The sequence below is a fragment of the Muntiacus reevesi genome, chromosome 17, assembly GCF_963930625.1.
Source record: "Muntiacus reevesi chromosome 17, mMunRee1.1, whole genome shotgun sequence".
Classification (NCBI taxonomy): domain Eukaryota; kingdom Metazoa; phylum Chordata; class Mammalia; order Artiodactyla; family Cervidae; genus Muntiacus; species Muntiacus reevesi.
Window position 1 is genome coordinate 42,186,957 of NC_089265.1, and position 27,759 is coordinate 42,214,715.

General features: G+C 39.0%; 1 protein-coding gene across 1 annotated transcript in view; it reads left to right on the top strand.

Annotated features, from left to right (window-relative positions):
• The window catches only part of PIP5K1B (phosphatidylinositol-4-phosphate 5-kinase type 1 beta), a 338,680-nt gene that overhangs the window by 209,721 nt on the left and 101,200 nt on the right, over positions 1-27,759 (top strand). The window contains exons 8-11 of the mRNA XM_065908234.1: positions 16,363-16,574; positions 17,897-17,980; positions 18,104-18,152; positions 21,153-21,237. Coding sequence (XP_065764306.1) covers positions 16,363-16,574; positions 17,897-17,980; positions 18,104-18,152; positions 21,153-21,237 — 430 coding nt within the window. The remainder of the gene's footprint in view (positions 1-16,362; positions 16,575-17,896; positions 17,981-18,103; positions 18,153-21,152; positions 21,238-27,759) is intronic.

A 27,759-nucleotide genomic window follows, 5' to 3' on the forward strand; every position in this document is an offset into this window, starting at 1 on the left:
AGATTATTTTCTATAATACTTAATTTAGCATAATGTTAGTGCTTACCACATAGCTATAATTTTGTTTAGCAATTTTTTTTTTTTTTGCATTTAGTTTAGACAGGTTCTTTTCTTTTTTTATCTGTATTGGTTGCCTTCCAGTTATCTTTAAGGGGAAAAAAACACCTCAGACCTAACATAAAAAAGATGTATATCTTTTACTGATGACAACACTTAACATTTAGGCTATTTTCTTTATCAGTAAGGAATTGAATTTTGTTTTTAGATTTCAGCTAAAACATGGGAAGAGATATCATTGACTCTGCATCTCTGTTCCAGAGATGAAAGATTACTTCCCTGAAAAGATATAGATGAATGCACTGTTTGGCAAATTAGGTCTTAAAAACACTATAATCTCATGATATATTTATCTGCTCCATTGTTTTAAATTATGAGTTTTGCTATCTCTTATTAGCTATATTGATAACATTGTAATACCTACATAAAGCAAAGATAAAGTTGGTGAAAAAAATAAGTAAATAAAACCAACTTATGGACTCAGAGGCTGTTTGAGCTAGAAAAAAAAAATCATAAAGTTCCTGAGAAACAGTGAAGCAATGCCTTCTATGCTCTGATCTAAGAGAAAATGATCTTGGACATAGATCTCTGTATCTAGCCAGGCCAGATTTCCTTGTGAAACTGCACATAAAGACATTGTCATATGTGCAAGGACTTTTAAAGGCTTTCTACCTGTAAATCTTTTATGAAAAGAAAAAAATTTTTTAAATAATTATAGATTTGCATGCAGTTGAAAGAAAAAGTACAGAGGAAATAGACGTGGGTACATGGGTACATGCAGGGATCTTTTTCAGATTTCACCAGTTTTAGGTACACTCGTTTGTATGTGTGCATGGGTATGTATGTATGTAGCTTATGCAGTGTGATGCATATATGTATTTCTGAAACCAACATGGTCAAGTATCTTGACAAGCAACAAGCGACAATTCTTGACACAAATCCTTCCTGCCCCTGTTTTATATGTAGCCACACACACAGCTTCCTCATCCTGCTCCTCTCCAGTCTCTTGCAGCCATCAGTCTTTTCCATCCCTGCAGTTTTGTCATTTCAAGAATCATTCAGGTGTAACCTCTGAGTTGGGCTTTTTTCACTCAGCATAATACCCTTGTCATCCATTCAAGTTATTTTGTATATTGGTGGTTTGCCCTCTTTTATTGCTGAGTTTCATGGTATGGATATACCACTTGCTGAATAACATATAGTTTTCGACTGGTTACAAATAAAGCTACTGTGAATATTTGCATGAAGGTTTCTGCATAAGCACAAGTTTTCATTTCTTTGTTGTAAATGCCCAAGTGCAGCTTCTGTGTTGTATGGTAAGCACACGTTTACTTGGGGAGAAATTGCTAAACTTTTTCAGAGCAGCAGTATAATTTTGCATTCCCACCAGCAGTGTATGAGTGATCTAGTTCCCCACCAACATTTGCTGTTGTCACTGTATTTTATTTTAGTCATTCTTATAGGTGTTTATTTAAGTTTGTTGTTAAAAAATTACTTAAGTATATACTTCAGCAAAGCAAAAGATAAATCCAATAAAGAAGTAGTTTGGGGATATAAGAAAGAGAGGTGAAAATGAAACAGAAGAACTTACAATTAAGTCTAAAGAGTAATCACACATCTCTGGGCCTTAATGTAATTGCTAGGGATTTCTGAGGAGAGGGCCAAGGTATAGGACTTTAGCACTAATAATTCACTGTGACTTTAATGCTCATAGCACTTGATCTAACTCTGTTCTATAACCTTTGGTATTTCTACATTGTATTGTGATTACATGCATACATGTTTTGTTTGCCTACTCTGCTCTCTAGGAGAATAGAAATTGTGTGATTTCATTTTCTTACCCTTCAAATCACTTAGCAGAATAGCAGTTGTCTTAGTGTTAGTCTCTCTCTCTCTCTTTTTTTTTTTTTTTTACCACTTTCTATAGTTTATTTCTTTACTAGCCTATTCAGTAGGAGAACATTTTTTGTAGTTAAATTATTATCACTTATTTGTCTGTGTCGGGGCTCAGTTGCAGCACATGGGATCTTTGTTGTGGCACACAGACTTGGTTGCTCCATGGCGTGTGGGACTTTAGTTCCCCAACCAGGGATTGAACATCGGGTATATTGGAAGGCGGATTCTTTTTTGTTTTTTTTCAGTGTTAGTCTTTTAATGTCCATGGGGTCACAAAGAGTCAGACACGACTGAGTGACTAAGCACAGCACAAGAGGAAACATTTTTGAAATGATAACTCTTAACCTAATCGATAAATATAAGAGCAAGCTTTGATGATAATGTACCAATGGTCTGATATGAAATAGACCTAGAGTTAATCATCATATCAGTGTTGTGGATTGGAAAATAATTGACGTACATTTATATTGCTTATTTGTCTAGTGTCCATTGTTGTTGTTTAGTCACTATGTCGTGTCTGACTCTTTCTCGACTTCATGGCCTGTGGTCCTCCAGGCTCCACTGTCCTTGGGATTTCCAAGATGAGAATACTGGAGTGAATGGACTTTCCTGGTGACTCAAATGGTAAAGATATGCATGTCTCTCCCTGCAAGGCCAGAGACCAGGTTTGATCCCTGAGTCAGGAAGATCTGCTGGTGAAGGAAATGGCAACCCGCTCCAGTATTCTTGCCTGGAGAATCCCTTGGTCAGAGCAGCCTGGTAAGCTATAGCCCACAGGGTCACAAAGAGTCGGGAATGAATGAGTGACTAACACACTTTTTGTCCAGCTGTGGCACTGGCTGCATTTCAGCTTTCATGCAGATGTGTGATAGAAAGGGACTCCAGTTGCAATAATACACGGGGCAAGGTGGTCAATACCAGAGAATTTCAGGGTAGCTGCAAAAATCAAAATACTCATCTATGTTTCTGTTCATACCCGACTTTCTACTCAGCAACAGATACCTCAGTTTGAGCCAGACAAGTAATTCTCAGTATTTCAAAACCAGCTATTCCAGTTTGGGGTAGAGGGAGAGTTCTGTCTTAGAAATAACCTGTAGATAGATACCAAAGTATCTTAATACCAAATGCATGATTTTATAGACAGTAAGGACACACTTCCAAGGTTCAGTTCATCTCTAGATTGTTTCTAGTAACATTTATTATGAACTTGGTCTGAGCCAGGCAGTACTTGACATCACAGATAGATTGTCTCATTAATCCTCACAACAGCCCTTCAGAGTGAGTGCCATGATTCTGTTTTGACAGATGAAGTGGGGACTCAGGAGAGGTTCAGCTTCTCCAAGCCAGCAGAGCTTACATTGCTGGAGCCACGTCTCTCTGGTTCCAAAATCCAGGTTCTTTCATCTGTACATTCTCTGTAGTAGGAGTAGTGGAGGAAAGTCTGTGGAAGTGAAAGTGTTTAATTGATAACTTGGATGCAGGCGGGATGGGTTGGAAGTGCCTGATAACTGGTTTTCTAGCTCTGAAACTGGTTTTCTAGCTCTGACACAGAGCTGGTGAGGATTTGATGGAGGAGTTAAGAAAGGACTCTATCAAAATAGAGAACTTGGTTTGGACAGCGCAGTGAATTAATGAAGTGTCTCACAACCTACTTCAAGGAAGGAGGCAAAGAGGAACATAGTGCCAAGTGACTGAGAACCACAAAGTAAAACTAGTAATCCAAACATTTAATTTTGAAAGTTTAATGAAAAACATAGTCAAGCCCATTGACACTTGCCAACTGTTACCAACATGTGTGCACATGAAATCCTATTAACTTAAAAACAAAACTTCTTTCTGAGAAATGTGATGGTTTACAGTGGAATTGATTGTTTTTCCAGTCTGGCAGAGAGGGAGATCAGGGACACAAAGTATGTCACTGAATCCTGGGTGGCAGCTTTTAAGAATCCTCATTAACTCCAGAATTGGAAGGATTATCAAGCCAGTAGGTTTTTTTTTAACCCTCACTTCAAACCAAGTGGAACATAATAAGAATTTCTACAGTAAAGAATAGAAATGGGACACTGAAAATATCTTCCTCAACTCCTTTAAAACTCCTTTACCTTTTCTTCCTAAAAGAAATATGACCTAAGGATTAGAAAGCTCACCTATATCCTGAGGTGTGGCAGTGGTGGTGCTGTATTTGCTCAACTTGCATTATAAGTAAATTGTCACATGTAAATAAATATAAATAAGAATAATGCTTGTTCAAGGAAGCTAAAGTCTCTGGGCTTTATGAAATAAATACAGTATGTGAGGGTTTCCTGCTTTTGTGAGAAAAGAACCTACCTGTCTTTGATTTTGTTGATGACGCTAGGTCTAGAGGTGAGGTCAATGGAGGCCCCAAGTGAGAGGACTCACGGAGAATCTGAGGGCAGGGAGCAAAGGGAAGGAAATGTCCCCGTGACCATATCCTCCTCCACTGGGGAAATCCTGGGAAACCAGAGCACAGAGAGCAGGAAGAGGAAGTGGCCACGGAGGGGTGGGCGGCATGATGGTAACATCCCTGGTTTTGAAGATATGTCAGGAAAGGCTATGAAGTTGGCCAGGGTGGATCTGATGTGGATGCCAGGGTAAGTCTGTCACACAGATGACTATGTAAGTTAGAGTAGAGTTGTAAATTCTAAAGCCCAGGGAGACAGAGGGGTGGCGAACCCCAGCAACTAACAAAATGGACTTGAGCTTCCATACTTCAGGAGAAATTTCTGGAATCTGGTAAGAGACTGAGTTCCAGAGACTTAGGAAGTATTTGAGAGTTTTCAGGGCCTGGGAAAATGTTACAAAGTTTAAAAACTGCTTCAGAAATGTGCCCTCTGGAAACACTTTTAAAGGGTGAAATCAGTTTGATTTTTATAGGGCTTTATTTTATTCATTCAGTATTCAGTGCACATTTACTCAAATACTCATTCTGGAAAAACAGGGCTTCCTTGACTGTCACGGGAAAGGCACGGTACTTCTTGGGCCACACTTTGGTTCTAGTTCTTTCCCAAAAGGTCAGCACTTACTGGCCTCTGAGAGGCTTTGGCTCCTGTACACGGCTCTTCGTCCCTGTCCCCACCAGCCAGCACATTTTATATGCCTCCCCTCTCCTGCAAGTGACTGTCCCTTTGATGTCACCAGTGTTCCTCCTTCAAAGTCATTGTTTAATTGAGTATTTCAACCCAGCAAGTATAACACTTCTCTCCTCATTCCTGTTCCTCAAAATTCTGCCCTCTACATTGTGAGGTAGAAAATCTCCGCGGGAGAATTTCTTCCTCCACTCTTAAGAGTGAAATGGCCAAGGACAATCTGTTTTTAATGAATTTTTTAAATTTCAACTTTTTATAAAAGATGCATCTGTGAATTTGTCTACAGGTACACTTGGGGAAAAAAGTATTTTAAAAAGAATGCATAGTCCACTAGATGTACCAGTTGTCCTTAGGTAGTAGGGATGCAGAGAGGTTAAAACCTAATCTTTATTTAAAATGTCCTCATCCACCCTGAAAGTGACCCTGGCTGAAGCCTGATCTTGCTAACATCCTCTCTTCATTTCTCCACACGAAGACCTCATTTTTAAACTTCACCTGTGTTCGGTCAACTCCAACTGTTCTGAAAACGAACCATTCTAGATGCCATCTCACTGTTCGCTGCATTTTCACCTGATAATCTGGCTTCAGATGATAGGGACATTCTCTGTAGGTGGAGATTCACCAGCCTCTGATATTTCTGTTTATGAAAGAGCTATATAACTTTTTCTAGATTATTAGCAATTAGAGAAAATATTTCAACCACTTCATCCTCCAGGAGCAGAGAAAGCAGTGATTTGGGTTTGCAAATTTACTTTCTGTACATTCAGATGTGTAGGAAAATTAGACTCTCTTAATTTTTCCATGATGACTCTTTTTTTTTCTTTTTATTATTTCTTTTGCCGTGCCAGGTCTTAGCTGTGACCCCTGGGATCTTCAGTGCTCGTTGCTGCATGTGGGATCTTTAGCTGTGGCATGCAAACTCTTAGTTGCGGCGTGTGGGATCTAGTTCCCTGACCAGGGATTGAACCCAGTCCCCTTGCATTGGGAGCGTAGAGTCTTAACCACTGGACAGCCAGGGACCAGTAGACTTTTCATAACTACTCTTGTTCACTAAAATCCACAGTCTTGTACTTACCAATTAATATTTGTCTCTTCAAATTTAAACATTCATGTCTGAATTTAAATAATAATCTTACTCAAAATTGAACTCCCTCTCAGGGCTGGTACAGACTGACTTTTGATCACTCCATTTTGTTAGGTAAACATCATCAAAAATGTAGGGTGTAGATCACATCTTGACACAGAGACTAGAATATTGCACCAGAGCCCGCCACTTACTATATTCTCCTTTCACCTCCAACCCTCACCCTCATGCTCTGTGGGACGTGGCACTGAGCTACCATCTTGCACTTTCCTTAATTTTGACCATGTACATATATAGTTGTTTCTTAATTTAAATGCCTCAAGACCCCAAAGAATTCATTTCTAGTGATGCCTCCCACAATCTGGGTTTCCTGTCACTTCTTAAAACTTACCCTATGGGTAGGTACCTATTGTTCTTCGTAAATTGTAAGCTTTTCAGTACAAATGGTGACTTTCCCACACCTGAGGTTCCGCCTGCCTTGCGGAACCCTGAATGATCTCAGAGCACGGTGTGGTTTGATTTCTCTGGCTTCAAACTATCACTGGAATCTCAGTTGACAAATCCTTCCTTACCTTCCTACCAACTTAACTACATGTCATTCAACAAATAGTTTCAAATTCTTGCTCTGCATAAGGCTCTGTGCTAAGTCTGTGGGAGAGAGAAAAGTGAATAGGGTATGGCCCTTGCCTCAAAGAAGCGTAGAATTTAAACCTTAAAGCCACACAATCGAGGTTTTATTTATTGTGGACAGATTCTCCCATTCTTCTTTGCTCTCTTTGTTTATTAAAGTGAAGAGGAGAGGGAGGAGGACTTTTTCCCTCTTTACTCAGAGACAGTTCACTACAAGGAGTGGACTGTAGTAGGCGGGGAGAAGGTGTCAGGAATTGCACCTCCTACATTGAAGTGGGCATGGGAACTTGGGCCACGAGTGGCCTCCGAGTCTCACTAGACAGCTTACCAGCCCAGTTTCTCAACTGTCCCACCACTTAAGCCACAGTGAAGCAAGTCACTTCTAGTGATGGCAACTAGAAGATAGAATGGGAAGTACTTGACAGTTTTAATGTTACTTTTAAATATGTTTATAAAATAATTTATTAAGATATATTAGTGTGTAAAAATAGTCTTTATAAAGAAAAGATCCATAATCCATCTAATATAGAAGCTGATGAATATATATATACATTCCTTCATACATTCATATACATATTAATAGATTGATACAGCTTTTAAAATAATAGTGACTATTTCTAGTGTTATAAGGTATGCTTCTATTTCTTTAAGCTTTTTAAGTGAGCAAAAAAGACCTTGTTACATGTTTATCAAGCACAGCTTGATATTCTAAGTCACCACATTAGACACAGTGAAAAACCACATTATTGCCATCACTAAATTAGAGATTGAATATTTATTTCAGTCTGCTCTACCAGTCAAAATTGCTTGGCTTGTCACAGCATGTTTTTTCTCTTTATCATATTAGCAAAGAACACTCTGAGCTGTATTGAGGAAATTAAATTTAAAAGACAACTTTTGGCTTTAACTGAACTTGCACATGCGAGTAATTCTGGGGCTGTATTCCAAGGAGCCTACTTGGGGAGGCTTGGCATACCCTTGCATTCATTTTACCCTAAGCCAGTGGGTCCAGGAATGTCTACTTGAAGAAAATCTTCAGGATACTGTTTTGTCTTACTGAATTAACATAAATGTTTTTGCCAATCATTTTGCTCAAAGAATCCCTAGTTACTAACGACTCCTTTTTTAAAAAATAACTACAACCTCTTCATCATACCTGTAGAAAATTAATAATTCTTACTAGTCAGTGTTCGAATTTCTAGTTCTATCATGGGGAAAAAAAAGAGCTTTTTTTTATAGTTTGGATCAAGGTTTAAATAGGGTCTACTGGTTAACCACTCCCCTTTACCCTGGTCATTTTTTATTTCATTGATACTTGTTGAAGAAATTGGTTTGTATATGCCATTGTTCAGATTCTACTGGTTATATTTCCCATAATTTCTTTCAGTATATACCTCTTTCCCCTTTCATTTCCTGTAGATTGGTTGTTGGTTTTAGATGTTTGACCACTAACTAGATGCTTTAATTCATTAGGGGTTGTAAAATGGTGGTGTTCTTATTTTACCACACATTAGCTAGACTGCTCAAAGGATTTCTGAACAAGAGAGTGCCAAGCACATAGTTGTTGTTGTTCAGTTGCTGAGCCATGGCCAACTCTTTGCAACCCCATGGACTGCAGCACACCAGGCATCCCTGTCCTTCACCATCTCCCTGAGTTTGCTCAAACTCATGTCCATTGAGTCGGTGACACCATCCAACCATCTCATCCTCTGTCTTCCCCTTCTCCTCCTGCCTTCAATCTTTCCCAGCATCAGGGTCTTTTCCAGGGAGTTGGCTCTTTGCATCAAGTGGCCAAAGTATTGGAGCTTCAGCTTCAGCATCAGTCCTTCCAATAAATATTCAAGGTTAATTTCCTTTAGGATTGACTGGTTGGCTCTCCTTGCAGTCCAAGGGACTCTCAGGAGTCTTCTCCAACACCACAGTTCAAAAGCATCAATTGTTCAGTGCTCAGCTTTCTTTATAGTCCAGCTCTCACATCCATACATGACTACTGGAAAAACCATAGCTTTGACTAGATGGACCTCTGTGAGCAAAGTAATGTCTCTGCTTTTTAATATGGTGTCTAGGTTGGTCATAGCTTTTCTTGCAAGGAGCAAGCGTCTTTTCCTTTCATGGCTACAGTTGCTGTCAAGCACATAATAGGTGCTCAATAAAATAGTTAATGACTTGATTAATTTCCATAAGAGCCCCCCCGACATGAAAAATTATTAGAAACTCTGCTTGCCTAAAATCTGATTAAAGAGCATCTTTTTCCTCCTAGAATCATCCTCCTCCTCCACTTTGCATAAGGCATGATTTACAGATGAATTCTGTTATACTGCCCCTGTGAATATTTCGTGGTGTTCCAAACCATCTTTTAAAAGATTTATTTATTTTTTGGTTGTGGTGGGTCTTTGCTGCTGCACACGAACTTTCTCTCGTTGTGGCGAGAGGCGCATACTCGTTGTTGCCATGTGCAGACTTCTCTCTGCAGTGGGTTCTCTTGTTGTGGAGCATAGGCTCTAGGCTCATGGACTTCAGTTGTTGCAGTGCAGGCTCAGTAGTTGTGGCTTGCTGGCTTAGTTGCTCTGTGGCATGTGGGATCATCCTGGATGAGGGATCAAACCAGTGTCCACCGCATTGCAAGGCAGATTCCTGACCACTGAACTGCAGGGAAGCCTGGGTACCATTTTTAAAATGGAGCCATTTTTCAGCAGTCTTTTGGACTTACCTGGTTATCATCCTTTCTCAGTCTTGTGCCAACTTAACTTCACATATCTTCCAGATTGGAAGAGCAGAGAAATAGAGGACAGGAAAGCTAAGGAAGTCCTGAAATGTGTTTCAGAACAGAGCCTCCAACCTAAACTCAGCACCAAGCACTCTTGGATGGTTAATGGGTCTTTGAACTTGACCCAGCCTGTGACATGCTCTTTTTGCAAAGGCTTCCTTAAAAGAAATGCGGTAGTCTTACCAGATTCCAAGCTCAGCCTAGTTTATAGAAAACAAGCTTGCCTTTTATCTGCCATTTAGTTGTATGCGTACAAAACAGTAAACTAAGAGTCTCTAAATAACAGCTTGATTTTTGTCCTTGACAAAGTGGATATAAATACTTCTGGTGTGGGAAGGTTTGAAAATACTGTAGGCTATTACCTTTATTATTTTTTTTTTTTTCTGACAACATAGAGCACAGAATCACAGTAAATGCTTTCAGTACTGAAGATTTTTCACAAGCATTGTAACTGTGAAGCACAATATCCAAGTTCTTATATTGGAGACATTAATGTAAGATGTATTGCCATACATTCTTTGCTGCTGAATATTTTGTTTTTCCCTTACTTTTTCACATGGAAAGCAGTACAAAAATGCATATTTCTGCTCTGATCAGAGTGCAAGCAGGGAGCACAAAGTAAAACAAGTCTTTGGTGAGTGGAGCAGCCTTATATGTATGATAGGAAAAGCATAGATAAATGGATAGTCGTATTTTATTCCATAGAGGAGTACTAATAATATGCCTGAGTTTTCAGAGGGGAGATGTGTTCCTGATATTTTGTGTAGATCATGAGTCTAGTCTTTATGGAGGCAAGAATTGAGATAGGCTTTGAAAAACCAGTAAGGTTTGAAATAAGGACCTTTAAGAAGAAACGCCTGAGCACATTTAGGGGTAATTATGGGATTTCAGTTTGACTAGCCTGGGAGGTGTCTCTAGACAGCTAAATAGCAGATGTTGGCCGGGGACACAGTAGCAAGGACCTCAGAGTCACCTGAGCAATGGTGAGAGACCGCAGGCTTTGAGGATGGATGTGAGGTGACCTGGTCAAGTGAAGGGGTCAAGAATGAATCAGAAAAAGAAAGGGAAGTTGAAATCAAAGTATTAGCAAGGAGGATGATTTTGATTATAGAAGCTGCAGGGTTAGGAAACTTAATGAAGGGAAAAGGAGTCGTGGAGTCCAAAATCCACACGAGGATGATTTCAGAGAACAAGTGAGAAAGAAGAGCTGGAGGTTGCACAAAGCCGGTGCTCTGTGACAACCTAGAGGGGTGGGATGGGGAGGGAGGTGGGAGGAAGGTTCAAGGAGGAGGGGACACATGTATATCTATGGCTGATTCATGTTGATGTGTGGCAGAAACACATCAAGTAATTATCCTCCAATTAAAAATTAAATTTTAAAAAGAATTTTGGGGTTGCAGCAGGGCAGTGTACAGAAATGTCCAGCAGAAGGCCATAGGAAATATACAGGACTGGAACTTAGGCATTAAGTTCAGATTAAAGATAGCATCTTAGGAATTGTCTGTGGACCAACGATAGTTGGAATCAACCCCTAAAATATTCTTAAATCTATCCATGTCTCCCTTGAGCTCCCCTGCTGCTATGTCATTCAAGTACTATCATTTCTTACCTGCTCTATTGCTACTTTCCCGTAGTTAATAGTAGGTCACCATTTTGTGGCGTATCTCCACAGCACCCTTATTTTTCCCTCCAGGCCTTACTTCAAACTGTGGTGCAAAGCTCGTTTAATTTTGAGGATGGTGTAGTTGTCTGTTTTACTTACCCCCGAAGATCTAGCAACTTCCGTGGGGCCTGGCACAGACTAGACACTCAACTTATTTTTTCCAGGGTACTAAATGAATGTCACTATAGAAAAGTAGACACAGAGGAGTTGAAGAGAGAACTCTGGTGAATAGTCTTAGCGCATAGAGGAAAATACTGGGAAAAACAAACAGAAAGGCAAAGAACCAAGAGAAGGTGGGTCTTATAGCTAAGATGAGTGGAGATTGAGTGGGGGTGGTTTATTCTATGGGTGGTGGAGAGCAAGGGCAGTAAGAACCAGCATGTACTGGATGCTTTCTATTATGTCATGACTGTCCTAAGACTTCGCATGGATGAACTAATCTTCACACTAACTCTGAGATAGGTGTCCCTATTATTTCTATTTCATGAACAAGGATACCAGGCCCAGAGAGGTTACATACTCTGCTCAAAGACAAACCAGTGGGGGAGCCATGAGTCAAACCAGGCCACCTGGCCCTCAGGCATGGAGTCTTCCTCACCATGCAGTCATTCTGGCTCCATCTAGCTGAGGAGCAGAGAACAGTGTGCAGCGGGCTAAGGGCTATGGCACAGAGGATGGAAGAGGAAAAAGAACACCCCTCTTTCTGAACTTTGTCTGTGAAAAGGGCATAGCGGTGCCTGCTGTTCTAAGCTGTGACATCTCCCGTGTTAGGTCACCAAATCTGCAGAGATTGTATGTGGATGAGAGCACCCCTGATGCAATGCCAGCCATGAGAGCCTAGAGGAGATGCTTTATCTTAGAAAACGTAGTTTTGAGCACGTCTTCAGGATAGTGTAGCAGCTGCTTTGACGCTAGCTTTTTTTTTTTTTTTTTAACCACATTCCAATATTATTACTGACTTAAAATAGTCCCTGAGAAAGAAGAGAAAAAATAATCTGGCTCTCAGGATAAAAAAAACACTGTGGTATTTCAACTTACTTTCAGTTTTGCATATGTCTGTGAATCCTTCCTGCTTTCTCTTTTTCACAGGTGAGGGAGTAAGGTCTGGCCCAAGCTGGATGGGAAAGCACCTGGGTTTGCCTTGCAGCTGTTTTGCAAAGCAAATGCACAGGTACAGGATCCACCAGCAACAGTGAAGTCAGGCCAACATTCTGGGGAAAAATGTGCACCTGAGTGACAGACTGGACTGGTGCCTGTCGTGTTGCAGGATGTTGCACCCTCTTAACACTCACACGTTAAGGTTCTGGCAGATTTATTGATTCTTTTCATTAACGATCTGGGAAGATATGAATAACAACTATTTTGTTCCTAATTGATGCAAATCTGTTGTGCACATGGCTAAAATCTGTTCCCAGAATTTTTCATTGCACAAGTTTGGGAACTTCATTTAAAATATGTGACTATATATTTATTTTTTTCTTTCTTAACATTTGTTATGGATGGTGACTTTCCCTAAGCCCAAATCCAACTATCATGCTCAGATTTCCACACAATAGGAAGAGAATGTATCTTTTTTTTTTTTTTTTAAGACTCACTTGGAAAGTAGAAACCTGGCCTCTTGAGGACAATCCGGACCCTTCAGGGATGCTGGCAATCCAATTAAAATGTACAGAGAAATCTAATCTCTGTCTCAAATTTATTTATAGCTTTTTCTTAGTTAATTCTAAGTTTTGGCTTGTATGTTTTTTTTAATAAACCCAGCCTGATATTTGACCACATAAAGCATTGAAATTGCTTCTTGCTTTGTCCAATAGTTAAATTTGGACCATAGCCTGACTTCACATCACTTATAAAACACACATGTTCTCTGTGGCCTGTCCTTGAGAAAGAAAGGAGACTACAAGTACAGGTAAAACAGTTGTTTGAAAAGTGCATTAAGCAATTATTGTAAGAAACTTTAAGGAAAATTATTGTATGAAGAAAGCTTATTTATAAGCAGAATTAATACTTGGGTGCTTTGCAGAGAAAAATGAAACCAATATGATGGTGTTCAGGAGTGCCTTTCAGTTTTCACGCTGGAGGCCTGTGAGGGACGTGTACAACATTGTCCTGGAGACAGACTAGAATTTGCTCTTGAAGCCAGGTCACTGCTTTGGGGGAAACATTTCCCAGTGGGCACTTGGGGCTGTACCGAGCACAAGGCTGCGATTTTCACCCACTGAACACAGGACCGTTCCCTCAGGCAGACTGCAGGGCCATTATTTTATAGCCCATTGACCAGAATTGCTGTGTCAGCCGACCTTTTCCTGTTGAACATCCACGCAGTGCTTCTGGGTACCATGAACCCAGAACTTCTGAAGGAATTGGGACACACCAAAGGGATACTAGCAAGCAGGCTGGAAGTGCAGTCATATTTTTGTTGGCTTTTTATGAATGTCTGTTTTCAGAAGTATAACCCCAGGGTGTCTGCTTCCAGCTGACACCTCACATGTGAGCAATGAGTTGTAACCGTGATGCTAACTAACAATGAACTGAGCACTTTCTTTGTGTTAGGAATTTCTCTAAACACCTTACCTGCATTACCGTGTTTAGTTTTCACAAGCACCCTGTGTGGTAGCTAATGTTGTTGCCACCATTTTTACTGAGGAGGAAACTGAAGCCTGGGGAGGTGACATAATCTACCTAGGGTCACAGAGTTTGTACACTGTATCCTGCGTGTCCCTCTCCAACATTCTTTCTAAGAAGGGACATAGCAGCAGTGCCACATGAGAGCAGGAAAACTGGTATCTCAGACAGTGATCATTGTGCAGGGTCACATTGTCTCCGGATGGGCACTATTCCCAAGCCTTTCTTTCAGGACGGTGGGGGATTGGAAAGGCTAAGATCCATCTATGCTTGTTTCTGTCTGAAGAAAGCATCCAGTGTCTGTTAGTGTTTTCTTTTAAGAGGTTGGGTCCTTGGCAACCCTGATGCAGGCCTGTCTTCCCCAGCTCTGTGTTGTATTCTAGAGGGGCAAGGCATGGGTGCGCCTCCACAGGGAACCAGCCAGCGGGTCTAAGGCTGCAGCGCTGGGTCAGTGGTGAGGAGCTTTTCCCGTCGCCCTTCCTTCTTCCTCCAGTCTTGGAGTCCCTCTTCCTCAGGTTGGGGAAACTGATTCCACTTTGCTGTCAGGCCACTCTGTGATATCCTGGCTTAGAAAGTTCCAGGGCCTATACTGCTTAAATAATGAGATTCTACTCTTATCTCTTGCCTGCCTCCTTCTGAAAGTTTTCAACTCAGTTTACTGAAAGGTAAATGGTGAGCACTCAGGATTAAATAATACTTCCAAACAACTTAAAGTTTCCTCATTGCCAACAAAGATACATAAGACCTAGGAATAACCGTATTTTCCAAAGGCCGTATGTGTCATAGTTCACAAAAATGAAAAGTGAAAGTGAAAGCCACTCAGTCGTGTCCAACTCTTTGTGACCCCATGGACTTTACAGTACATGGAATTCTCCAGGCCAGAATATTGGAGTGGGTAGCCTTTCCCTTCTCCAGGGGATCTTCCCAACCCAAGGACTGAACCCAGGTCTCCTCATTGCAGGTGGATTTTTTTTACCAGCTGAGCCACAAGGGAAGCCCACAAAAAATAGTTCACAAAGCCTACCATTAAATGGCATCCAGTAAGTGGCAGCCACAAGTATTTGAATCCTCAGGCCTAACCCCTCTTTCTTGTTGCTTTAATCATTCAGTCATGTCCGATTCTTTGTGACCCCATGGACTGTAGCCGGCCAGGCTCCTCTGTCCATGGGACTTCCCAGGCACAAGATACTGGAGTGGGTTACCATTTCCTTCTCCAGGAGATCTTCCCAACCCAGGTCTCAAACCTGTGTCACTTGTATTGGCAGACAGGTTTTTTTTTTTTTACCACTGGGCCACCAGGGAAGCCCCAACCACTCTTTAGTATGTCATAAGTGTCTGATCCAAAGCAGTTGACTGAGGGAGAAGGAGAGGTGTAAGATATACTGCATACGTATTCAATCCCCGGTGAAACAATTATCTATGGACTCTGTTCTCCAAAGGCATTTCCTAACTAGGGTACAGAGATACATTGTCATGTTGGTTCGGGGTAGCTATTCGCCATCAGGCTGTTTTGATTTCCTGAGCAGCTTTGTGTGAGAAATGCCAAGTGTCCGAAAAATCTGTTGTAGAGGAGAATCATAGACAAACCATTAGGAAAAAAAAAACTTTATTGTATAATAGAGAATATCCCATTTTCCTGAACTCCCCCTGAACACTTCCTCAGTTGAAGGGTCCTGAGTACCAGACTTACCCATACTCAGGAGCCGTGTGGCTCCCCACCTCACGTCTCGAGCATGTCTCCATTTTTTGTTTTTTTTGTCCTATCTCTTGGTCTGGCTACATCCAGCTACTTTTAATTCCTTCTCTTCCCCACTGTTGGCTGAGTGGATAATTAAACAGTAAGTCCTGTTCTTTGTTGAGACCATACGTTTAAAAAAAGACTTCCTACAGGGAACCGAAGGTAACTTTGAAAGACAAGCTTTGAAAAGGAGGCCCCTGAGCTTTAGGAAGATGAAGGTTTTGAGAACGGAAATCAGGTAAAAGCCCATTCCAGCTGCGTCTTCACACTCAGGAGGGCACAGGTTTTCAGAGACCATTGATTGTTGGTTTCTGTCCTCTACTACTTAAGATGCTGGAGTTGACTACTTGGTTTCAGATCCCAGCAGTGCCACTTACGAGTTGTATGATACTGAACAAATATACTTTCTCTGTGTGTCTCAGTTTTTTTTCATCTGTGAAACAGACAATAATAGCACCTGGCTTAAAGAGTTGTGAGGACTGAATCAAAATGAACCACTTAGCACCTGGACTCACGGAAGACATTCAATAAATGCTTAGTAAAACGTTCATGGACTGCTAAAGAAAAATGTACTTACTCTAGATTTGTATAAAAAGATCATCTTGGAACCATGGTGACAATGGTTACTGCACTTGACCTAATAATAACCGCCAATGTTTTTACTTTGATTTTTCCTGTCAGCCACCCCCTGGGAGGGAAGCAGGAGCTGCTTGTCTGCGTATCTCTCTGATCCTGGGCAGATGAGAATTATAAGCCAGTGGAGTGATGGGCCTCCTGGTTCTTTTTCTTACTCAGGTGCTGGAAAGCTTCAAGATCATGGACTATAGCCTTTTGCTGGGAATCCACATCTTGGACCATACCCTCAAAGAAAAAGAAGAGGAAATTTCTCAAAATGTGCCTGATGCTAAGCGGCCTGGGACGCAAAAGGTTCTCTACTCAACAGCAATGGAATCCATCCAGGGTCCAGGGAAATCGGGAGACGGAATCATCACAGAGAACCCAGACACGTAAGTGCACCCATCTGCCCACACAGTCCTTGATCATGGCAGCTGACGTCATTGGGTAATTAAATGCAATCATATTCCTTTCATGGTGGCTCTTTAGGAATAGATTCCTACCTGGCACTAAAATGGATTAAGCCAGCCTAATTTCCTCTCATCCCCAGATAACTGGATGAGTGGCAGTTTTTTTAGTTGTTATGCTTTCACCCACATGATTTCTCTTTTTACATGGCTTCATAATTTAACAATGGCTAAAAATGTTTTTATTCCTATTTACTACATATTCAAAACATCCTTCACAAACAGAGGGGATATACTTTGAATTTGAATAAGCATGCATTTAAGCAAATACTTGCTAGAAGTGATGTCTGCAATTTAGAACTTTTTATCTGTGTAAGAGGATTCTGTTGTCCTAGTCCTACATCCTGACAGATGTGATCACTTGCTTCAGCCAGATGTGCAGCATTAGTTTGCTTATTGACTAACAGAAACAGTTACAACCAAAGAAAATTATTGAATTGGTTGACTGTATCATGTGTATGTACTAACCGAGCAAAAAGACTGAAAGAAAGAAATCATTTTCCTTGACTAAGTGCCTGTCTTGTAAGCTTCTCCAGCAGTGACTAAACCACAGACATATTTTACTTTTATGAAGGAAATTCATACATGCTAAAGTTTTTAATCCTTCCTATAAATCCATCTAAATATCCAATAATTGATTAAACAAGTTATTCTATGTCAGCATACTGAAGTACTGCACAGTACTACACAATAGCATACTGAAGTACTACACAGCCATTAAAAGCACATTAGCATTGAATATGAAGAAATGGTCATCATTTAGCAAGTGAAAAATTCAGGTTATAAAACATGATAAGTAATAACATGCAGATGAATAAATACAGAGGAAACATGTTAATAGTGGTTATCTTTGCATGCTTGGAATGGATTCTTTATATATTTTTTCCTTTGTGCTCACCTATATTTTATTTTTAAATCTCACAGTAAATATATAAAAGTATTGCATTTTTGATGAGCAGTACTTTTAAATACTTTAAAAATTCTTGCTCATGGTTTTAAAGTCAGAATAATTTTTTAATTGAATTCTTCCCATCCAACTCTTCAGAACTGACAACTATGGTATTCTTCTTCTTCTTGAGAAGTACATCTTTCTTGATTCCCAGGAAGAGTTTAGCTGAAGCCAAAAAAATAAAGATGAGAGTCCATGATTTTTAGAGACTAACCATTTTCATTTACAGTCTATTTATTAGAAATGATTTTTAACTTCCTGTTCACATAAAATGATTTCTCTTTTGCTCTGTTCACAGAATGGGAGGCATTCCAGCTAAAAGCCACAAGGGAGAAAAGCTGCTTTTATTTATGGGCATTATTGACATTCTGCAATCATATAGGTAAAAAATTTGGGAAAATAGTCTTTTATTATTTCAAAATAATTCAGTGAAAAGTTCTGAGAAGTCACCAAATGGGATTGATTTTACATTCTCACTTTTATTTTTCTGTATGTTTACATTTAGGTTAATGAAGAAGTTGGAACATTCCTGGAAAGCTCTTGTTTATGATGGGGTGAGTGATTTATCATGCTCCTTGTTAAACTGGATTATTTTTCTGATTTCTCAGAGACCTCAAAGTATGTCTAGGAAGCTGTGTCACTTGAAAAAGAGAGGAAACAAAGATCTTTATAAACTCAGAATCTCAGGCTTAGCAAATCAGTTCAAATCTAAGAATAAAGACAACATAAATGTGAATGGCTCTTCAAATAGAGGCCATCCAGGTGGGTGAACAGGTACAGGCCAGGAAAACAAAATGATGTCTTATTTTGATGTGCAGTCTAAAGGACCCAATTAGGAGATGATGAGAAAAAGCAAAAGGCTTTTCATAGGCACTGGAAAGACCAGTAGGACAGTTGAAGTTCTCCCAAGACTAGGCTTAGAGGGGTTTGAACCTGAGTTTGATGGTAGACAGCTATAGGCTGGAACCCTACATTTAAACCATGTTACTAACCATGTGACCCAGACACATTGCTTGCTTCTCATCTCTTAGTGTAATTTCCCATTTATAGCAGGAAGCTAGTAATAGTACATATACCTCAGAATATTCCCCTGATGGCATAGTGGTAAAAAAATTCGCCTCCAAGTAGGAAATGCAGGTTCAGTCCCTGGGTTGGGAAGATCCTCTGGAGGAGGAAATGGGAACCCACTACAGTATTCTTGCCTGGAAAATTCCACAGACACAGGAGCCTGGCGGACTGCAGTCCATGGGGTCACAAAGTGTCTGACACAACCTAGTGCATGAACTACTACACTGCCTGCCTCACAGGCTGACATGAGGGTTAAGTTAAATAATGCCCTTTGGTGTTCAACACAATGCATAACACATGAGGACGTGGGAAGGGAAAACTTTTAAATTGTTTTGGATTTAAATATAACAAAGGTTGCCTGAAATGAGAATGTCTTTTGGACCCAGATATGGCATGACTGAAGAAAACAATTATCAAAGAGCAGTCTGTCTACACACACACACACACACACACACAACTTCCTATTTAGAAGTTAAATTTGAACTTCCTGCTGCTTGACAGAACATTTATGGCCTCAGCCTCACTCAGTTAATAACTCAGAGTGACACTTCCAAAGATTGTATTGGTCAAAGATTCACTCACATGTTTTTTAAGATGTTAGCAGATGCTTTCCTTTGAAAAAAAATTATAGATGCTATTCTTCTCCGTTCCTGGAAAAAAACATTCGCTGTCTCAGTTCTGTGGAAGACTGGTAATAACCTCTCAGCATGTCAGATCTGCATTTTTGTCCACAGGCTAAGGAAATGAACTTTGTCAAAATGCACTTTTAAACAACAGGTTCACAAGTTTGTTTCTGAGAATCAAACTTAGGCTTCTTATTCAAATCAAAGATTCTTTTTTAAGAAAAGGCCAAGAAGGAAGGTTAATTTTTTTTCTTCTAGCTGAGAAAAGTACCAATTACATAATGCCTTGAACATGGAAGGGAGAGAGAGTAAACACTCGCTTCATTTTCCTCCTGTTTATTGACAGTTTCAATTCCCTGTTACCAAATGAGACTTCTGCTCCAAATGGTCTAGTCCTCTATCGGTCAGATACTTCTAAGGAGCCCATACCTTTGTTGAAATAAAATATGTCTTCTGTTTTTCAGTGTCCTTTTTGTTTTTTTTTTTTAAGAAAATCTCTGTGCTGATTATATATTTATGTAATTATAAGCAATAATTAGGACTTTTTTTTTTTGTCTTTTTACAATTGTGCCTCTCCTTTAAACATGGTTTCCTCATACCAAAAAGAGCCACAGTTTAATCTCTCATAGGAGGCAAGGGCTGACTCAATCATCTTACATCCTACGTATTTCTAAATGACTGCACTTGTGACTCCATGTCCACTTCCAGCAGAAACTGACAGAACAATGGGGAGAGTGCATGTCAGACCAGTGGGAAGTTTTCCATCACATCTGCAGGATCACTGATAGTCTAGAGAACATTATCACTTGGCAGAGGATTCCTCCATGATGTGTCCTTCATAAAATGCTGATTACAGAATTCTCTTATGCATCATGTAACACCCAATTTCACAGATGAAATGACTGAGGCACTGAGATACTGTCTTTACCCAGGATCACAGAGCTCTTTAAAATTAGAGCTAACATGAGAACCGGGTCTCTGGATTCTGGTCCAATGTGTATTTCTTCTTCCAAACCACTGCAGATGATATTATCTAAATATAAATTTTTAGAAGTTTCCCTGTTGGAATCCATGAACCTCAAATCAAAATGGAACACTAAATAAGCAAATTTACTATTTTTAGGAATGTCTGTCTCAGATAGCAAATAAATGACTACTCAATAAATATATGGAATTAGCTCCTTCATCTATCTTCTTTCCTGAACTTGTGATAAAATGCCCCCTCAATCCTAAAGACTCCTACCAAGCATGAGAGAATTGAGCTAATGATTTAATTCAATTCAACTGTATCTAAATAGTAGCTAATTGAACATAACAGGGGTCATCAGTCAGTCTTGTTTCCTAGGAATCTTCATGGTGTTTACATACCTTATTACTGGAAAGTGAAACCAGCAAACTTTTTTTTGCTCTCTATCTCAACCTTACATTAGGGTTGTTTTGCTTGTTTATGTCCCAGTTTTGTTCTGACTGAAAGTGATTATGTCTTTGTTCCAGATGACACTTGAGGCACTGGTTGCCTATATGTTAAAAAATGGAATTTAAAAGCCCCTCTTGGTGGACAGTGGATCAAGGATTAGCTGTTTGGGTTTATAAAGCAGAGTCTTTGCTATCTCAGCTCTGCCCTGCTTCATGATCTGTTTCACCATCAGTCTGGAATCTTTACTCAGATTGATCCTTATGCTTTTTGCCCCAGACCGGCTCTTGTGCACACAGCACACAGGCATCACTCATGTCTGGCTCCTAACTTCCACACCTTCTGGTTAAGGACTTTGGCTAGCAGAGAGCCAGTTGCATAGAGCTTTCTTCTAGCTCGAAACAAACTGTGTGAGAGGTAAACCTGTGGTACCTGATTTATCTTTTCAGGATACTGTTTCGGTTCATAGACCCAGCTTTTATGCAGACAGATTTCTAAAGTTTATGAATTCCAGAGTTTTCAAGAAAATTCAAGGTAAGATTTTTATGAATTTCTTTTTTTTTCCCACCTTTAGCACTTACTGACTGGTTTCACTTTGTAAGATTTTTATTTATTTATTTTTTAATTGCCAAACCAGTTATTTTCTTTTTTTTTTTTTAATTTTACCTTACAATATTGTATTGGTTTTGCCATACATTGACTTGAATCCACCATGGGTGTACATGTGTTCCCCATCCTGAACCCCCCCTCCCACCTCCCTCCCCATCCCATCCCTCCAAGTCATCCCAGTGCACCAGCCCCAAGGAGCCTGTATCTTGCATCGAACCTGGACTGGTGATTCGTTTCACATATGATAATTTACATGTTTCAATGCCATTCTCCCATATCATCCTGCCCTCGCCCTTACCCACAGAGTCCAAAAGACTGTTCAATACATGTGTGTCTCTTTTGCTGTCTCGCACACAGGGTTATCGTTACCATCATTCTAAATTCCATATATATATTCCAATACAGTTAGTATACTGTATTGGTGTTTTTCTTTCTGGCTTACTTCACTCTATATAATAGGCTCCAGTTTCATCCACCTCATTAGAACTGATTCAGATGTATTCTTTTTAAAGGCTGAGTAATATTCCATTGTGTACATGTACCACAGCTTTCTTATCCATTTGTCTGCTGATGGGCATCTAGGTTGCTTCCATGTCCTGGCTATTATAAACAGTGCTGCAATGAACATTGGGGTGTACGTGTCTCTTTCAGATCTGGTTTCCTCAGTGTGTATGCCCAGCAGTGGGATTGCTGGGTCGTATGGGAGTTCTATTTCCAGTTTTTTAAGGAATCTCCACACTGTTCTCCGTAGTGGCTGTACTAGTTTGCATTCCCACCAACAGTGTAAGGGGGTTTCCTTTTCTCCACACCCTCTCCAGCATTTATTGCTTGTAGACTTTTGGATAGCCGCCATGCTGACTGGCGTGAAATGGTACCTCATTGTGGTTTTGATTTGCATTTCTCTGATAATGAGTGATGTTGAGCATCTTTTCATGTGTTTGTTAGCCATCTGTATGTCTTCTTTAGAGAAATGTCTGTTGAGTTCTTTGGCCGACTTTTTGACTGAGTCTTTTGTTTTTCTGGAATTGAGCTGCAGGAGTTCCCTGTATATTTTTGAGATTAATTCTTTGTCAGTTGCTTCGCTTGCTATTATTTTCTTCCATTCTGAAGGCTGTCTTTTCACCTTGCTTATAGTTTCCTTTGTTATGCAGAAGCTTTTAATTTTAATTAGGTCCCATTTGTTTATTTTTGCTTTTATTTCCAATATTCTGGGAGGTGGGTCATAGAGGATCCTGCTGTGGTTTATATCAGAGAGTGTTTTGCCTGTTTTCCTCTAGGAGTGTAATACTTTCTAGTATTACTTTTTGATCTTTAATCCATTTTGAGTTTATTTTTGTGTATGGTGTTAGAAAGTGTTCTAGTTTCATTATTTTACAAATGGTTAACCAATTTCCCAGTATCACTTGTTAAAGATTGTCTTTTCTCCATTGTATATTCTTGCCTCCTTTGTCAAAGATAAGGTGTCCATAGGTACGTGTATTTATCTCTGGGCTTTCTATTTTGTTCCATTGATTTATATTTCTGTCTTTGTGCCAGTACCACACTGTCTTGATGACTGTAGCTTTGTAGTATAGTCTGAAGTCAGGCAGGTTCATTCCTCCAGTTCCATTCTTCTCTCTCAAGATTACTTTGGCTATTTGAGGTTTTTGTATTTCTATACAAATTGTGAAATTATTTGTTCTAGTTCTCTGAAAAATGCCAGAACTAGAACAAATTGGTAGCTTGATAGGGATTGCACTGAATCTATAGGTTGCTTTGGGTAGTATAGTCATTTTCACTATATTGATTATTCTGATTCATGAACATGGTATATTTCTCCATCTATTTGTGTCCTCTTTGATTTCTTTTACCAGTGTTTTATAGTTTTCTATATATAGGTCTTGTTTCTTTAAGTAGGTATATTCCTAAGTATTTTATTCTTTTTGTTGCAATGGTGAATGGTATTGTTTCCTTAATTTCTCTGTCTGTTTTCTCATTGTTAGTGTATAGGAATGCAAGGGATTTCTGTGTGTTAATTTTATATCCTGCAACTTTACTATATTCATTGATTAGCTCTAGTAATTTTCTGGTGGAGTCTTTAGGGTTTTCTATGTAGAGGATCATCTCATCTGCAAACAGTGAGAGTTTTCCTTCTTCTTTTCCAATCTGGATTCCTTTTATTTATTTTTCTGCTCTGATTGCTGTGGCCAAAACTTCCAAAACTATGTTGAATAGTAGTGGTGAGAGTGGGCACCCTTGCCTTGTTCCTGACTTTCGGGGAAATGCTTTCAATTTTTCACCATTGAGGATGATGTTTGCTGAGGGTTTGTCATATATAGCTTTTATTATGCTGAGGTATGTTCCTTCTATTCCTGCTTTCTCAAGGGTTTTTATCATAAATGGATATTGAATTTTGTCAAAGGCTTTCTCTGCATCTATTGAGATAATCATATGGTTTTTATTTTTTTATTGAAAGAGTTTGAACTATTTATCTCCACAAGGCAGTAATCAGTAATTGTAGTTAAATATCTTAGCTAGGTGCTTATTGATGCCATAATCATTAGAGTCCAATTTTATGCTGGAAAAAATTATAAACTGTATAATATATTGGCTAAATACATTATGATATAATTAAATAATGGGATAATATGAAACCAAAATGATGTATTAAAAGCACATTTAGTCCTTATAGCTTCATTCACATGTATATAGTTATTGCCCTGCATACCTAAATGGACAACAAAATTCTAGTGGGGTATATAAAAATGTAACTAGTCTTATGGAATATTCTCCAGAATAGACCATATGTGAGTCCTCAAAATATATTTCAATAGATTTTAAAAGATTGAAGTCATGCAAAGTGTCTTTTCTGATCACAACAGAATAAATAAAGAGCGAAAACTAGAAAATTCACAAATATGTGAAAATTAACACATGCTCACATATTCAGAAATGTGTGAAAATTAAACAAACAACTACCAATGGGTCAAAGAAAAAAGCACAGAGAAATTAGAAAAAACTTAAAGATAAATGGAAATGAAAATGCGCATTCCAAAAAATTGTCAGTTCAGTTGCTCAGTCATGTCTGACTCTGTGCAACCCTATGGACTGCAGCATGCCAGGCCTCCCTGTCCATCACCAACTCCCAGAGCTTACTCAAACTCCTGTCCATTGAGTTGGTAATGCCATCCAACCATCTAATCCTCTGTCGTCCCCTTCTCCTCCTGCCTTCAATCTTTCCCAGCATTGGTCTTTTCCAATGAGTCAGTTCTTTGCATCAGGTGGTCAAAGTTTTGGAGTTTCAGCTTCAGCATCAGTCCTTCCAATGAACACCCAGGACTGATCTCCTTTAGGATGGACTGGTTGGATCTCCTTGCAGTCCAAGGGACTCTCAAGAGTCTTTTCCAACACCACAGTTCAAAAGCATCAATTCTTTGGTCCTCAGCTTTCTTTATAGGCCAGTTCTCATATCCACACATGACTACTGGAAAAACCATAGCTTTGACCAGACAGAATTTTGTTGGCAAAGTAATGTCTCTGCTTTTTAATATGGTGTCTAGGTTTGTCATGGCTTTTCTTCCAAGGAGTGTCTTTTAATGTCATGACTGCAGTCACCATCTGCAGTGAGTTTGGAGCCCAAGAAAATCAACTCTGCACTGTTTCCATTGTCTCCCCATCTATTGGCCATGAAGTGATGGGACTGGATGCCATGATCTTAGTTTTTTTGAGTGCTGAGTTTTAAGCCAGCTTTTTCGCTTTCCAAAAACTTACAGGATGCTGCAAAGTCAGTGCTGGGAGGGAAATATATAGCTATAGATGCCTACATTCAAAAAGAAGAAAGATCACAAATCAGTACCCTAACTTTAAACTATAAGGAATTAAAAAAGGAAGAACAGACTAAACCCAAAGATAGCAATGGCTATGTGATATTTTCTTTTTCTTTACATCAATATTTATTAAATTTTCTATAACAGATGTGTATAATTTATGTAGAAATGTTTTTAACTATGTTAAAAGAAAAAAATATTGTTCCTTACGTTATCATTTAGGTATTTTGTGGTCCAATTTCATAACAATTTAAAGTGAAAGTTGCTCAGTTATGTCTGACTGTTTGCAACTCCATGGACTATACAGTGCATGGAAGTCTCCAGACCAGAATACTGGAGTGGATAGCCATTCCCTTTTCCAGGAGATCTTCCCAACCCAAGGATCGAATCCAGGTCTCCCACATTGCAGGTGGATTCTATACCAGCTGAGGTACAAGGGAAGCCCCATAACAATTTAGCCATACACAGAAAGCTGAAAAAGTGGAAAATTCGTATTTTTTATTTATATAAGACAGATTTTTTAAATAATATTTGTTGGAGTTTTTTGTTAAGGAAAGTGAAGCACTTTCTTTTTTAAGGCTTTTTCCTCCTAATGTTACATATAGCATTCACATAATGTTACATATAACATTATGTAAGTTTAAGGTATAATGATGTGATGATGTTACATATAACATTTACATGTTAACATATAGCATTTTCCCATAATGTTACATATAACATTATATAAATTTAAGGTATAAAATGTGATGATATGATACATATATATATTGCAAAATGATTATCACAGTTAGGTATCATGAGAATATTTAAGACCTACCCTCTTAGCAACTTTCCAGTGGATAAGACAGAATTCTTAACTGTAGTCACCATGCTGTATATTAGATTTCTAAGACTTATTTATTGTATGAAATGCAAGTTGGTGCCCTTTGACCAATATATCCCCATCTCACCTACCTGTCAGCCCCAAGTAACAATTCTTCTACTCTGTGTCTATGAGTTCAACTTCTTTAGCACATGTAAATGAGATCATACAGTATTTGTCTCTTTCTGGCTTATTTTACTTAACGTAATGCTGTAATGATCCATCTATATTGTCACAAGTGACAGGATTTCCTAATTTTTAACAGCTGAATAATATTCTTATATGTGTCACTTTTTTTTATCCACTCATCTGTTGGTGGACATTTGGGTTGTTTTCATGTCTTGTCTATTGGGAATAATGCCTCACATACATGGAAATGCAGATATCTCTTTGAGATGGTGATTTCATTTCCTTCAGATACATGCCCAGAAGTGGGGACTGCTAGATCATATAATAGTTCTATTTTTAACTTTTTGAGGTGTCTCTATACTGTTTCCATAGTGGCTGATCAATTTACATTCCCACCAACAGTGTACCAGGGTTCCCTTTTCTCCATATCCTGGCAATGATTGTTATTTGTTGTATTTTTTTTATAATAGCCATTCTGACAGGTATTAGGTGATTGTGGTTTTGATTTGCATTTCCATAATGATTGATAATGTTACATATCTTTTCATGCACCTGTTGGCCATCTGTATGTCTTCTTTGAAAAATGTCTATTCAGGACATTTTTTTGCCCACTTTTAAATCAGATTATTTGATTTTTTGCTATTGGATTGTATGAGTTCTTTATATATTGTGAATATTAACCCCTTATTTGAAACATGGTTTGCAAATATTTTCTCCCATTCTGTAGGCTGCCTCTTCATTTTATTGATTGTTTCTTTTGTAGATGCTTTTTAATTTAAGGTAGTCCCACTTGTTTATTTTGCTTTTGTTGCTCATGCTTTTTTGTGTGATATCCAAAAAGTTATTCCCAAGACCACTGTCAAGGAATTTTTCCCTATGTTTTTTAATGCTATTGTTAGTCTTGGGTCTTATATTTAAGTCTTTAACCTGAGTCGTTCCAATGTAAAGATATTAGAAAATGCAAAAGAATGCCAAGAAAACTGTGAAAATTATTTGAAATCCCACTACCCAGAGATATCCACTACAAATATTTTTTCCTCCAGTTTTATTGAGCTATAGTGAACATATAATACTGTTTAAGATGTGCAGCATGCTGATTTGACTTTCATGCATCATGAAATGTTTATTACAATAGTTTGTTGTTGTTTAGTTACTACGTTGTGTCTGATTCTTTGTGACTCCATGGACTGTAGTCCACAAGGCTCCTCTGTTTGTGGGATTTCCCAGGCGAGAATACTGGAGTGGGTTGCCATTTCCTTCTCCAGGGAATCTTCCCAACCAAGGGATCGAACTTGTGTCTCCTGCTTGGTAGGTGGATTCTTTACCACTGAGCCACCTAGACAGCTGTTATCTCAGCTAGGTATAAAATTAAAGACAGAAAAAAATTTTCCTCGTGATGATAAATCCTAGGATTTACTCTGTCAACATCTTTCCTATGTAACATACAGCAGTATTAATCACACTAATCATATTGTACATTGCATCCCTAGTACTTATTTACCTTATAACTAAAAGTTTATCCCTGGAAGGTTTTTTTACATGTATTTATTTTTAATTGAAGGATAATTGCTTTATAATATTGTGTTGATTTCTGCCATACATCAACATGAATCAGCCATGGGTATACATATGTTCCCTCCTTCTTCC